The 14,333-nt window shown below is 32.8% G+C and overlaps 1 protein-coding gene across 4 annotated transcripts in view; it reads left to right on the top strand.

Annotated features, from left to right (window-relative positions):
• The window catches only part of USP9X (ubiquitin specific peptidase 9 X-linked), a 120,059-nt gene that overhangs the window by 35,477 nt on the left and 70,249 nt on the right, over positions 1-14,333 (top strand). For all 4 annotated transcript variants that reach the window (XM_031445452.2, XM_031445451.2, XM_031445454.2 and 1 more), the window contains exons 4-11: positions 1,414-1,493; positions 3,124-3,236; positions 4,546-4,764; positions 7,085-7,200; positions 7,415-7,666; positions 7,743-7,881; positions 9,666-9,818; positions 10,716-10,820. In XM_031445452.2, the coding sequence (XP_031301312.1) occupies positions 1,414-1,493; positions 3,124-3,236; positions 4,546-4,764; positions 7,085-7,200; positions 7,415-7,666; positions 7,743-7,881; positions 9,666-9,818; positions 10,716-10,820 (1,177 nt within the window). The remainder of the gene's footprint in view (positions 1-1,413; positions 1,494-3,123; positions 3,237-4,545; positions 4,765-7,084; positions 7,201-7,414; positions 7,667-7,742; positions 7,882-9,665; positions 9,819-10,715; positions 10,821-14,333) is intronic.

The following is a 14,333-nucleotide window of genomic DNA, read 5'->3' as shown; positions in this document are numbered from 1 at the left end:
TGATCTTCACCAAGCTGTGGGGTCATCAAGTGAATGCTCGGGAGGTGTGACATATCCCCCCAACCCCCAATAAGGAAAACACACGCTTATAGGCACTTGCCTTACTAAGTGTACTAGAATATTTTGTAACTTGTTTTCCTCACTTTATTGTGAATATTATATTATTAATAAGTATATTTAACTCATTGTTTTTAAAGGTATATTTGAAAGAACACTTTTTTCTAAGGGTAATTTAAAAAAACTTATTTTGTATAATTTTTTGGAGGAGGGAGAGAATTAGGTTTGTTTGTTTGTTTATTTAATGGAGGTACTGGGGATTGAACCCAGGACCTAGTGCATGCTAAACATGTGCTCTACCACTGAGCATACCAACCCCCACCCTCCCCAAAAGAACACATAAAATGTGATTCTGGCAGATGCCTGTAGTAATGGTATACAATGAATTATAGTCAAACAGACAGACAAAAGATTGTATAAAGTTGTAATGTCCCTGACCATTCGCTATAGCAGACATATCATAGCAGAAAGTGGTACTGTTGTTGCTTTTTGATTTTTGTCTGGTTTTGGTGATTGTTAATAAAGTGTACTTCTTATGTGTCTTCAAGGACAAAGTTGCATGTTAGCAAATCTGCAGGGGAAGAAAAGCACAAATGATATTTTTTATGTAAATAAAAGCAATGAGAAAGGGTGGTATACATTTGTTTCTAATATAAATCATGTGGTCATGGAGCACTTTTTATCAAAATGGGGGTTTTTGGAGAAGTGCATGGATTGGGTGGTAGTGAGGAGGAAGGGGTAGGAAAAGGATGGACTCCCAGATGGTTGAGCTGCTGCCACTGGGACCAGAGAAGGCACTACCTGGGTGTATACTACATCCTTTTTGAGGGAAGAAGGGTGCCTCTGGAGTCATAAAGACTTGGAGACCTGTGTCTCACTTAACCTTCAGGAAAAGTTGATGAATTACGATGAATTGAGGTAGAAATCAGTCATTTTCCACCTAAATGTTTTCTTCTTTGTGAGAAAGTTGAAGACAACTACGAGGTTCATCATGATGTCTCCTTTAACCTGAATTCTGAAAAGAGCACTTTCCTATGAACTCTAACAATAGGTATCTATTTAAGTGACATTTGAATATTACAGTAGTTTTATGTTCTGTTATTAAAATACTTTTGTTTTTCCCTTCTCTCATTGCTATATCTTTTGACATTTCCTTAAAAAATTATTGTTTGTAGAGGCAACAGATGGTGCTTAGTCTCACAAAGCACATATTCTGCCAAATTTGTTATTTAACATTTTAATGTTATTTTAATGTTAATATTTAATAGTTTCATGGTGAGGTGAGTAATTATAATTAATAACTCATTTATAGTACCTCAACCAATAAACATCTTTTTATATTATTAACACTCTTAGACCTCGATGGGTGGTTCCAGTTTTGCCGAAAGGGGAATTAGAAGTGCTTTTAGAAGCTGCTATTGATCTTAGTAAAAAAGGTAAGTTTAAATGGTGTTACACTTTTCATAATGTATGCGTCTAGATACGATTTCACTTTATCCCTGAGGACTTCTGTGTATTCCTAGTCTAGAATTACGCTTTCTTGCTATACTTGCTATATGATTTGTACCTAGGACAAGGGTTAATATCCTGAGGACAACCTTCAAGGATGTTTGTAAACTCTCTGAAGTTATGCATAAAATTCTTATATATTCTTAGACTGCCTAGCTTATGTGTTGATTATTTTTAATGCACAGAAAAGGTTTGAATTTTCTCTAAAAGAAAAAAAACTTGAAAGATGAGGTCCTGTGTTTTTTAAAAAATAAGGCAGTAAAAAGGAATCATGTTTTTACTCTTGTCTAGAAGTCTAGCTTGGCATTGGAATTAATTTTTTCAGTGGCTTTGGTCTTCTTTAGGTGCAGTTGAACAAATGACAGTAACATTCCAATTTCTGAAATAGGGTAGCCATGGATGTGTTCTATCGGTAGGCATTATCACAATTATAAAAATTACTGTCTTTAGTACCTTGCTTAAAAGTGTCTCATTCCATGGCAAGGGTAAAATTTCCTTTGTCTTGGAATAATTACCCTCCTTCATTTAAAGAATGTGGCTTTATGCCTTATTAATCTTGTAAAAACAATCTAATGAACTATGAAAATGCATTATCAGATTACAATTAGTTTCCACTACAAATTTATTTCTTTCATTTACACATTCATTAATTTAGCAAATTTTTGAAGACTTCTGTCCTAGGTGTGTTTTAGGTCCTGACTATACAATGATAGGTAAAAACACATAGTGGTATTTCCTGTAATATCATTGACATTCACTGGACATGCACTTTCTGACCTGCTCCCTTATTTCTCTGGGACTGTGGTTTATTTTAATTTTAGGCAAGGTTCAGATTTTTTTAAAGTACAGCCCTGGGTTTGAATGTCATCTCTTTTGTACAGTCAGAATCAGATAATGCTTTAAATACAAGTTAAATGGCTTTTCGTTTTGTCATCAAGAGTTAAAGATTTTTTGTGTGTGTTTGGGGACACGTGGCTCTGTTGCTTTTCTGAAATCAAATGAAATAAAGCGAAGATGTAAAAAGCATAGATTATGAGATTGTAAAAGAGACTAATAAAGAATATAATTTGTCTTATTTGATGAAATACTTCTGTAGACTAGTATAAAATAATTTGATGTTAAATAGATAATTTATAACCAAAATGAGATTTTAAAAATGGTTGTGAAACGTCATTTTATTAAGTTTTAAGGTATGTTTTCAGAGTAAAATACTGTGAAGAAATTAGATTCCCTATCACGTGATACTCATAACTGCTTTGTGTTTAAGGTCCAGTATCATAATTTGAAATAATTTCAATTCATCTTAATACTACATGCCTTAATGTACTTTTATACAGTTAAGTAATTTTGAAATTCATTGGAGATGATTTTTGTTTCTGAATCAGCTACCTTTTTGACCTCTTATAGATAATGCTGTGAGTTTTTTTTCAAAGCTAGTCTGCATTTGTTAGCTGTTCCTGAATATTTTACAATTGTTACCTTTTATCACATGATTGGACATTGTAAGACAATCAGAGAAGTATTTTGTTTACATTAATTCTTCCCCCCTTTTCTTAGGCCTTGATGTTAAAAGTGAAGCATGTCAGCGATTTTTTCGAGATGGGCTAACAATATCATTCACTAAAATCCTTACAGACGAGGCAGTGAGTGGCTGGAAGTTTGAAATTCATGTGAGTCTTGCACTTGAATTTTAAAAATCAGGTTCACATAGTGATGACTGTGAGTGTTTTCTCATATATATATAGTATATTTGGTTATTTATTTGATCCATTAATTGAATTAAATTTTAAAATGAGAAATCTTTAAGATACTTTTTATAAATTAAAATTTATGTTGAAGGAAGCATGATCATTTAGAATGAGTGTGAGGTTTAGAGTTAGAAAACATTGGTTTAATCTGCCTCCTTGGTTTTCAAGTGCCTTATGACTTTTGGCAAGTCACCATATTTATTTGAAAATATGACAGTGTCAGTTGTGAAATGCACCACTCACTTATTTTATGTACCACTAAGGAAAGGAAAACACCCAAGATGGGGAATCTGTTATCTGGGACACAAAGAGTCAATGCAGAAAAATAAACTTAACATATAGAAAGAGACACCAAATAAACCTCCATGTCTCAACCTTGGTACCTGGCGGGGAAGGGGGGGGGAGCGTTGGTGGTAGGAATCTCCTGAAAATTTAAACCACAAGCCAGATTTAAACAATTTTGAAGCCTGAATTCAAATTATGGTTGTGATACCAAAAAAATCTCATGGAGAATTTAAAGTGGCTTCAGGTTGGTGGTTTCCCCAAATTACTGTCAGAAGTCAACACAAATCTTCTCTACATATACCTAGTCTACTACTGTGCATAGATTGTAAGATACAATAAGATTCCAGAGACCTTTAAAAAGTGAAAAAAAAAATGTGCATTTTAGATTGATGAAGGGCGGTAATTACTGCAAGTCTCTGTTTCTTGTTTATAGTATGGAAATATGGTCATAAGTTGTGAAGTAGTTGTTTTTGTGCTCCATTAACTATTTCTAAAATATAACCATAGCATACATGTAAGTTTACAACTGCAGAATGGAAACTTTGGGAGTGGTATCAGACTTTAGCATTGAGGCTTACCATACTTTCTCCATCTTGAATAATTGATGGATTATTTAGATTTTAGAATTGTTCCTTATAGTTCAAAAATTGCATAGAGAAATTTGCCTTTCATCTCTGGGCATAGAGGAGTGTTAACTTCATTTTGTAAGCCACTGCAAATGGCTTTTGAAAGTAGGTACTATATAAATTATAAAGTAAATGCTAATTTGTCTTTTTAATACATCAATTTGATCCCAGTATTATTAAAATTAAACATAGCTCTAATGATCAGTATAGAAAAATTGAGAGATCATTATTAAGATATAATTAATTGAGATTGGAGGATATTTCTCTTTGGAATTGCACTGTTTTGATGTCATTAATCACCTTTCTCCTTTTTATAACAGAGGTGTATTATCAATAATACTCATCGCCTGGTGGAGCTATGTGTGGCCAAGTTGTCCCAAGACTGGTTTCCACTTCTAGAACTTCTCTCCATGGCCTTAAATCCTCATTGCAAATTCCATATCTACAATGGTACACGTCCATGTGAATCCGTTTCCTCAAATGTTCAGTTGCCTGAAGATGAACTTTTTGCTCGTTCTCCAGATCCTCGATCACCAAAAGTGTGTTGGTTTATTATTTTCAAAGCTAAATATTACAGTGGTTTTACTGTGCTACAGAACTTTAAATCGTCTGAACCTCTTGTTAACATGGAGAAAAGTAGTTTCATATTGCTCTTAAAGGGGTTTTGCATTACTTTGTGTTTTGGTTTTGTTTTGTTTTTATTTTTAAATGTTTTTGGCTTTCTCCATGTAGTTAGTTCCCATGGTCTTCTGCCCAGCCTCTTGGGAGAAATACTCATAATTTGGGATAGTATAAAATAGAACATATTTTTCCTTTTAAATAAGATTACAGCAGAAGATTACTTCTTTGACCAAGACCTGTCTAGTATGTCATAAAAGTAAAACTATAAAAATTACAAATGAAAGCAAAATAGTAAAACTTAACAAATGTCAATGAAATATATATATGTATAGTAACATAAATTCTCCAGTTTAAATTTTCTCCAGTGTAAAATTTTCTGTACCAGCATAAATATAATGTACATTTAGAAAAGTATATCCCTAAATATACTTCTGCTAATAAATATTAATAATTAGCCATATAAAGCTTTTAAATTTTAGAATTTAGGGAGACATTTTTAATCTTGATAGACTTGTTTTTAAAAAATAGCCAGGAAAATTTGAATTTATATATACAGTGCTTGATTTATTCTGTTAAAAGTAGAAATCATCAAAATATATTGAACTTAAAGCTGAGATTTTCTGTTATTTCCCAGGCTTCATATTGTTGCCTTGACTGCAAGGCTTATTTTTGAGTAAATCAAATTAGTATTTAAATAATGGCAATCTCCAAAATATACCTGTTTATTTCTTTAATAATTTTTTGCGCTATAGGTCAATAATAATCTGTAAGAGACTCAAAGGGAACAACTTGATTTAAGATGACTTTTTTTTTTTTTTTTTTTTTTGATTTAAGATGACTTCTGGTTGAAGATATTTTTATATTTTTCTTGGAAGCCTAGCTTTTCTTGAGTATTACTAATTACTGAGTTTTCCTAATTGCTTAAACATACACTACAGCTGAAAACATGAGAAGATTAGCCTTAGACTGATTCTTTACTTTGTGCATGTACACTGTTTTATATATGTTACATATAACTATTGAGTATATAGCCTAATAGTGTTATTCCAGTTCCTGGAGAAATAAAAATATATTACATAATGAATATGTATTTTCTTAGAATTACTGAATGCCAAAAGGGACTGGGTGAATTAAATGCTGAGATTTTTAATTGTTTTGATTTAACCTTGTAAGGCCAAATAAAAAGGTAGGAAGATAGTATAATGAACTTAACAGAAATATGGTAGTTGATTTATTAGAGAATTTAACTGATTTAGATTCTCATAAAAATCATATCAAAGCTACCATATTGTCTCTTTAAAGCAGTTACCTTTTACTTAGCATTTTCCCTTTGTCCTGAACGTGTCTTCTTTTGTTTTTAAATAGCTGTAGAAATTATTTTTGCTTAATGCTTACGTAGAGAAAGTGCCTATTTTCCCTTTTTCTTCCATCAGTGACTTCTAAAGTGGCCTTTTAGAATAAGGCAAGGTATAAAATTTTGTCTTGGGTACATGAATTTTTAGATACATTTGATTCTTTTTCCATGTAGGCTTTTAATTTGATTTTAATTTTACATATAGGCATGCTGTTAACCATACAAGCAGTTGCCAATTCCAGCTGTGTTGTACTTGCTATCCCTTAGGGAAGAGGTTGAAAGACAATTCATACTGTTGCATTGGGGTACCTCTAAGATGGGAACTGGGTGTATTCACATGAGTCAGCAAAAAGCATCAACCAGCATGTTCTAATTAGAATCAACAAATAAATGCCAGGGATTAGTTTTTAATGGATAGGTCATTCTTGGGCTTTAAGATTATTTATTTATAGGGAAGTTTTAGTTATTTACAACTGCAACATAAATTCAAACACTATCTTAGGTTACCAAATACCTTTTTTTTTTTTTTTTTCATTTTAAAGAGTCTTTTTACCCTATTAAATTTTTAAAAATATATTTTCAGATAATAAGGTATTCTCATATGGTGGGATCTCTGAAATAGAACCATGGCTTCTAATTCTTGTTCACCAACTATATTGGTAAAAACCGCTATACTCTGGTGATCTAATCTGTGTGGCTACTTATGCTTTTACAGACAGGATTACTGTGAACAATATGCAATATTTTGTGTTTTTTTTCTTTACATAATAATCTTTTATTGAATTTCCTGTTTCTAGAATGTTTCAATCAAGAAATTACTTCAGATAATACTTTGTTTCTCTACAAAAGCAGGAAGTTAACTTTTTTCATTAACTGTATTGCAGGGTTGGCTAGTGGATCTTCTCAACAAATTCGGCACTTTAAATGGGTTCCAGATTTTGCATGATCGTTTTATTAATGGATCAGCATTAAATGTTCAAATAATTGCAGCCCTTATTAAGTAAGTTATGTTTTAAAATGGATCTTCGATGCATTATAGAAATTGCTACTTTATTGCTTGATTAAAAATGGAGTTTCTTGTTTCAAATATGGTTTCCTCTTATCTTTAGCTGGTAACTTGGACTTTCTAAAGTAATAGAAATAATCTGAGTTCAGTCCTAGTTTGAGTGTATGAAATTGGGTATTAAAAGAGATTTCTGTCTTGTTTATTTCAGACCATTTGGACAATGCTATGAATTTCTCACTCTTCATACAGTGAAAAAGTACTTTCTTCCAGTAATAGAAATGGTTCCACAGTTTTTGGAAAACTTAACTGATGAAGAACTGAAAAAAGAAGCAAAGAATGAAGCCAAAAACGATGCCCTTTCAATGATTATTAAATCTTTGAAAAATTTAGCTTCAAGGGTTCCAGGACAAGAAGAAACTGTAAAAAATTTAGAAATATTTAGGTTAAAAATGATACTTAGGTAAGATACTTACCTCTTGAAATAATTAATTATGTGAATGTTTAGAATCATACTTAACATTGAATTTCTTTTATAGATTATTGCAAATTTCTTCTTTCAATGGAAAGATGAATGCACTGAATGAAGTTAATAAGGTGATATCTAGTGTGTCATACTACACTCATCGGCATGGTAACCCTGAGGAAGAAGAATGGCTCACAGCTGAACGAATGGCAGTAAGTCCTTTGATTCTAATTTCATGAATAAGAATCTACCTAAGGCAAAAATTAGAATATCTCTACTTAATAATACTAACATTTTAAAGAAAATTCTGAAATTGGGAGGTATTTGGATTGATCTACAACTATATTGGTCCTGAGAACTTTTGTGATGACATCGTTTATTATCTGATATATTTGGTGATATGAGTAGCTTAGCACGTCTTTAATAAACTTATTGCTGAATGCAGGTGTTCTGAAGTAATTCTTAGCTTGGGAGGGGATTGGTTGAAATGGAGTAAATAAAGGTGATTTGGGGAACAGATTGGGTAGTATGGTACCTACTGAATGAAGTAGCTTATTCATTTGAATGATTCCATTTAAAGATTTAAAAATAGGAAATATAGTTACTGAAATAAGATATGCATGAATTAGTGTTTTATCATCATTGTAAGAACTTCACTTGAGCACTTATTTATATCATTTTGATTTTGAAAGTTTAGGAAACTTTATTTACCATAGATACTTACCTTTATTGTAGTTTAAAAATGAGTAAGAATGTCACTTAAATATTGGTTGAATAACTTCAGCACATAATACTGTCTGACTGTACTGAGGAGACATCTATAAAAGAACTGTCCTTGACCTCAAGGAGGCCTCAGTTTAATAGGGAAGACAATGATCAGAATGTGATAAAAAGTTTGTGGAGGGTGACTAGACATTGGCCCTGTGTTAGGCGTTCAGATGGTAGACATCTGATTTTGTTTACGTGATTTGTCTGTCCACCTTCTGGGAAGTCAAGCACAGAGCTACTCAGAGTGTGGTCTGAAGTCTGGTTCTGGTCCTTGAGCTGTTGCCAGCCTTAGATAAGTACAGAAAATAGCATTAAGTGTTTAGAAACTTTTGTAGTAATTGCTACATTTTAGTTGTTTATCTGCCAGCAACAGATTCGAAATAAAAACAGACCTTTACTGGGGGAGGGTATGTATCGCTCAGTGGTAGAGCATGTGCTTAGCATGCCTTAAGGTCCTAGATTCAATCCCTAGTACTTCCATGAATAAAACAAACAAACAAACAAAAACAACAACAAAAGGAAAAAAAGGACCTTTACCAGCTGAGAAGTGTGCTTCAATACTGTAAAATCATAGTGTGGACTATTACCTTTATACTGAATCATGAGTTAGTTTTCTTCTGTTGGTTTAAATATTAAATAAATAGCTGTCAAGCAGCATAGCATAGTGTTACAGAAACACAAACTTGAGAAGCTTGCAGCCTTGATTCAGATTCTGGTTCTAGCACTTCCAAGCCTGTTTACTTTTCTGCAATAAGATAATATAGCCCTAATTAGGATTGTTTGGAAAATTAAAGAGCTAATGGTAAGCAATACTAGTGCAATTGGTTAGTAAATAAAAGCAAAAAATTAAAAGAGTGACTTTTCATCCAAATCAAAACTGGTATAAGGAATCTAAAGATCCTAAAATGGGTCCTGTATCCACTCCACCTAAACCATGGTGATTGAAACATTTAAAGAATAATTTTCTGAGTAAATGCTGGAGTAGAATCTTTTTTAATGATTTTATTATTTCTAATTCATGGAAACATTTCTGTATGTGCAAAGTTAAGTTCCATGAAATTATTATGTCGGGTTTTTTTTTTCATAATTTTGTATCAAAAGAACATAAGCATGTTATATTAGTGCATTATATTCTATGAGTTTTTAAATTCCTACTAACATTTAAAAGTGTGAGCAATACTTTGTGTGTTTTTAAAAGCTTTGAAACAAGTTTTTGAATTCTGTTTAGGAATGGATACAGCAGAACAATATTTTATCCATAGTCTTGCGAGATAGTCTTCATCAACCACAGTATGTAGAAAAGCTAGAGAAGATTCTTCGTTTTGTCATCAAAGAAAAAGCCCTGACTTTACAAGATCTTGATAATATCTGGGCAGCACAGGTAAGGAATTTAAGATGGTAGGTATTTGGTTTGTAAAAAAAAATACCAAAAACTAAAGAAATATAGTAGTTGTAATGAAATGGGATGAAGACTTGCATTGTTTGAATTATAGTATAGTTAAGTGCTTATTGTTTACAGAAATCCTGTCAAGAATCTGTGAAATAACCAATAATATTTTTCAAATAAAAATATTACATCACCTACTGTATGTATTTGGTAAAAGTTGATAGTTTGTAGGTGATTTTAAATAAGAGGCGAATAGTAAAATAATAAGGAATGTATTGAAAGAGTATAAGACATCTGTAATTTGTTTCTTCATAAACTTAATACAGAGAAAACTCCAGTGTCAGGAGAATTAAATCACTAGATTATTTATAAAAGCCTGTAATAATTCAAAGGACTAATAGTTTATAGAAGGATAAGTAACCTTTTTGGTTTCAGAGCTAGAAACTATGTGATTCCTTTGATTATCTAAATGAAAAGTTTCTATTCATGGATTACTTGGGAACTACTGGTGAGTTCTGGATTACAAAGCTTTGTTTTTTGAGTCTGTAGAAACCAAGAAAATACTGTTTTGCCTTTGCTTATGATTCCAGTTTTGAAACTATCACTAGTGTGCCTTATTCTGTCTGCAATGTTAAAATTGGCACGTTAAAGTCAGTAAACTATAATAAAAGTTTACATGAATTCCTAAAGTCTACACTAACGATATATCAGGAAATTAAATTCTCAGGTTTTAGATGGCAGTTCTAAAACATTTTAAATGTTAGGAATTTTCTTAGATTACACAGATGAAGGTCATGGAAACACTTTATTAATAGTTGTCTACAGGCAGTATATGCTACTTATTGCTGTTCAAATTTTAGTATGCTGTGGTTTTCTTTGGTTTTTCAATAGGCAGGGAAGCATGAAGCCATTGTGAAGAACGTACATGATCTTCTGGCAAAGTTGGCATGGGATTTTTCTCCTGAACAACTTGATCATCTTTTTGATTGCTTTAAGGTAATAGCTAACATAGTGCAATTTCATTTGTCAATTTGGATTTCTTTCCCCTAGAAGTTTGTGTTTTTATTATAGCTTATGTGAACTGTAGGACTGCAGGGAAGGATAATTGGTTGCAATGAAAAATAAAAGAGTCAACAGCAGCAGATTACCAATACCTTGGTATCCTGGGGTGATTCACACAGGCAAATTGGAAGTGTAACTCATGGACTTAATAGAAATGTAATTCATAAGGTAGCCCGAGAGTCCACAGTCATATCTACATTGGTGCATCATGTACTTTTTAAGGCCATATTGTGTAGTGGTCTCTCTCCAGTTACTAGTATTGGTTTGTAAAAGCCAAATGATTGGTGAATTTGTGGATCAAGAACACAAGACCTTATGGCAGTGTTCACAAAGGGGCATTCTATTAACTGGCATTAGATCATGAAGGTATCTTGTTAAAAATAACAATTTTACTGACTACTGGTGGGAACGTAAGTTCTCCATCCACTTAGGAAAATAGATGGGTGTTTCTGGAAAAGTATAAGATTCTTATGACTCATGGTTTGACTTCTGAATATATGCTCTAGAGAAACTCATGCATATGGGCATTGGTGTACACTTTGAACATTTGTAGCTGAATTATTTGTAATAGCAAAAAATTGCTATGTAGGATGGATAAATTGTGAAATGTTCATATAATGAAACACCTCACAACAATGAGAATGAGCAAATTTGAGCAACTCAGCCACAACGGTGAGTCTAGTAAACAGAAGATTGAAGAAAGGAACACCAAACTTCATATACCTTGATTGCATTAAATAAACTTCAGAAATAGACGCAACTACCTTCTGCTGCTTAGCATGTGTTATTTTTGACCTGGGTAATAGTTATATAGGTGTTTACATTATTACTGTAATGTGTATATTTGTACCTTTCTTGATGTGTATTTCACAATAGAAGAGAAAATAATACCAATTACTGGCTTCCACCCACGACTAAATCTGAGTTGGTAGGTATGGGACATGGAAAGTCTGTATTTTAAGCAAAATTCTCAGATGATTCTTAAGTACTTTAAAGTTGTGAATCACTGGCCTGTGGAAAAATTAAGTTTGAAGTGCATCAAAAGCAGCTAAGGGAATTATATAATCAATGATCACGGGTACTGTAAAGTTTATTGCCATTCATTTTTAATCTTGAGATGAGGGAAGAAAAGAGAGGTTAGTTGTTAATTACGTTCTCTGGACCCCTGTCCCCTCTTCTAGCAGTGAACTAAATACAATAATAGTCTGAATATAAAAGTAATTCCATTATTTATGCTTTTTCCCCCTCCTTTAGCTTAGTAGCTGCTTATTGAACACTTATTACTTGGTAACGAGCACTGTTTTTTGAGGTGTTGGTAAAACTAGTATTCTTGTAGAGTGTCTTGATACTTCCTACTAAAGACGATTCAGAGGAAGCATGAAGTCCAGCTCACTGCAGTTCTTCATAGAGTACAACCAAATGATTCAAAACTTGTTGATTAAACTATGTACTTGCCTGGTACAGTTTTTAAATGTTTGAGTTCTAAGTAAGTCTTCATTCTTCAAAGTGATTACACCTATTTACAGTCCCATCAAAATTTTCGTATCCTTGCCAACACTTGTTTTTGTCAGAATTTGGGATTTTTGACAGTCTGCTTGGTATGAAGTATTTACCTCATTGTGGTTATTGGTTTTTATATCCTTGGTCACTAATGAAATTGAGTATCTTTTCATGTTTCTATTCTCCTTTTGTGTATATATGAGAAGCCTGTTGTAGAGTTTCTCTAGAGCATATATTCAGAAGTCTTTTTCTTAATTTTTCTCTGTTGGGTTGTTTATACTTATTCATAGGAATTCTTGACATATTCTGAATGCTAGTCCTTATCAGTTCAAGTGTTGCAAATTGTGGTTGTCTTTTTTATCCACCTTAAGGTGGCTTTGTATGAACAGATGTTCTTAATTTCTCCTTTTCATATGTAATGATTTTAATATATATTCTTTAGAGATGAGTACATGAAGAAAAAATTTACAATATTGTTATCATACCTAAAAACTAATAATTCCTTAATATTGTCAAATAGTGCTAAAACCTCCCGTTGTATCAGGTCATACTTTACTTTTGAAGTTTGTTTGAATTAGGATCCATAGTTTGTAATCGGTTGCATACTTCTCTTTTTTTCAGTTTTTATTATCGGGGTGGGGGTGAGTAGGTTGGTTGATTTGTTTATTTATTTAATGGAGGTACTGGAGATTGAACCCAGGACCTTGTGTATGCTAGGCATGTACTCCACTGAGCTATACCACATATGTCTTTTTAGGTCTCTTTGAGTCTACAGTTTCCCCCTTTTGTCTTTTGTGTATGCTAGGACCTTGTGTATGCTAGGCATGTACTCCACTGAGCTATACCACATATGTCTTTTTAGGTCTCTTTGAGTCTACAGTTTCCCCCTTTTGTCTTTTGTTTTTCCTTGCAAATTGTTGAAGAAACTGGATTATTACTTTGGTATTTATCAGTAGTATGATACAGAGGCTTTGTTGTTGTTCTTTTGCTGGAATACATCATAGGTGGTGATGTTCTCTTCCTTTGGGAGGCACTGCTGGTTTCTCTCTTTAAATTTGTTCTTAATTGTAGTATGATCTAATATTTCAGTACCCTTAGCAGTTTTCCTATTCCTTTCATAATGTTGAGAGGTCTAGGAGGAATTAGAAGTATGCACTCCATTCTCCAGTAAACACTGCTTAGCAACTTTATACAGATACCTTTTCTCATGTTGTTTAGCGATATCTCCGGCCTCTACTCACTAGATGCCACCAGCGCATGCATGCACATACACATCATTGTTATAAATTAGGCATTTAAAAAAATACCATTTTAGAGAGAGGTGGGTTTTTTTGTTTGGTTTTTGTTGTTGTTGTTTGTCATTTTAGAGTTTTTAAGTAAATATTCTCTCTTCTAAACTGAAATAGCATCGTATTATTTCTGGGTAAGTTAGAAACTTTTTCTTGGTTAATAATAGACTTTTTATAGACTGTTTTGTTTCTAAATGTATGTAATGCACATTGCTCGATAGAAAGCTTTTCATTTATTATGAAAGTCTTTGTATATCAAGTTGTCTTTAACATTTTTTAATATAGTTTTAAAGGCACAAATGACAGACTGAATCTAAGGCAGCGGTTTTTATTAGGAGGCCCCCTCCCCCCACTCCTGATATTTGGTAATTCCTGGAGATATTTTGGTTGTCACATCTAGGAGGAGGAGTTGCTACTGGCTTCTAGTGGGGTAGGGGCCAGGGATGCTGTTAAACATCCTGCAATGCACGTGACAGCCCCCCACAACAAAGAGTTTTCCAGTCGAAGATGTTAGTAGTACCAAGGTTGAGAAACCCTGATTTAAGAAGTATTAAACTGTAAATAGAGATTTTTGGTTTTTTCCTAGAGTTTAAATCTGCCCTGTCTTACTGCTCAGATACCACTTAAATAATACTGTGCTCAGCTATGTTGTTTTCTG

The sequence above is a fragment of the Camelus dromedarius genome, chromosome X, assembly GCF_036321535.1.
Source record: "Camelus dromedarius isolate mCamDro1 chromosome X, mCamDro1.pat, whole genome shotgun sequence".
Lineage (NCBI taxonomy): Eukaryota > Metazoa > Chordata > Mammalia > Artiodactyla > Camelidae > Camelus > Camelus dromedarius.
This window is presented reverse-complemented; position numbering and strand designations above follow the sequence as displayed.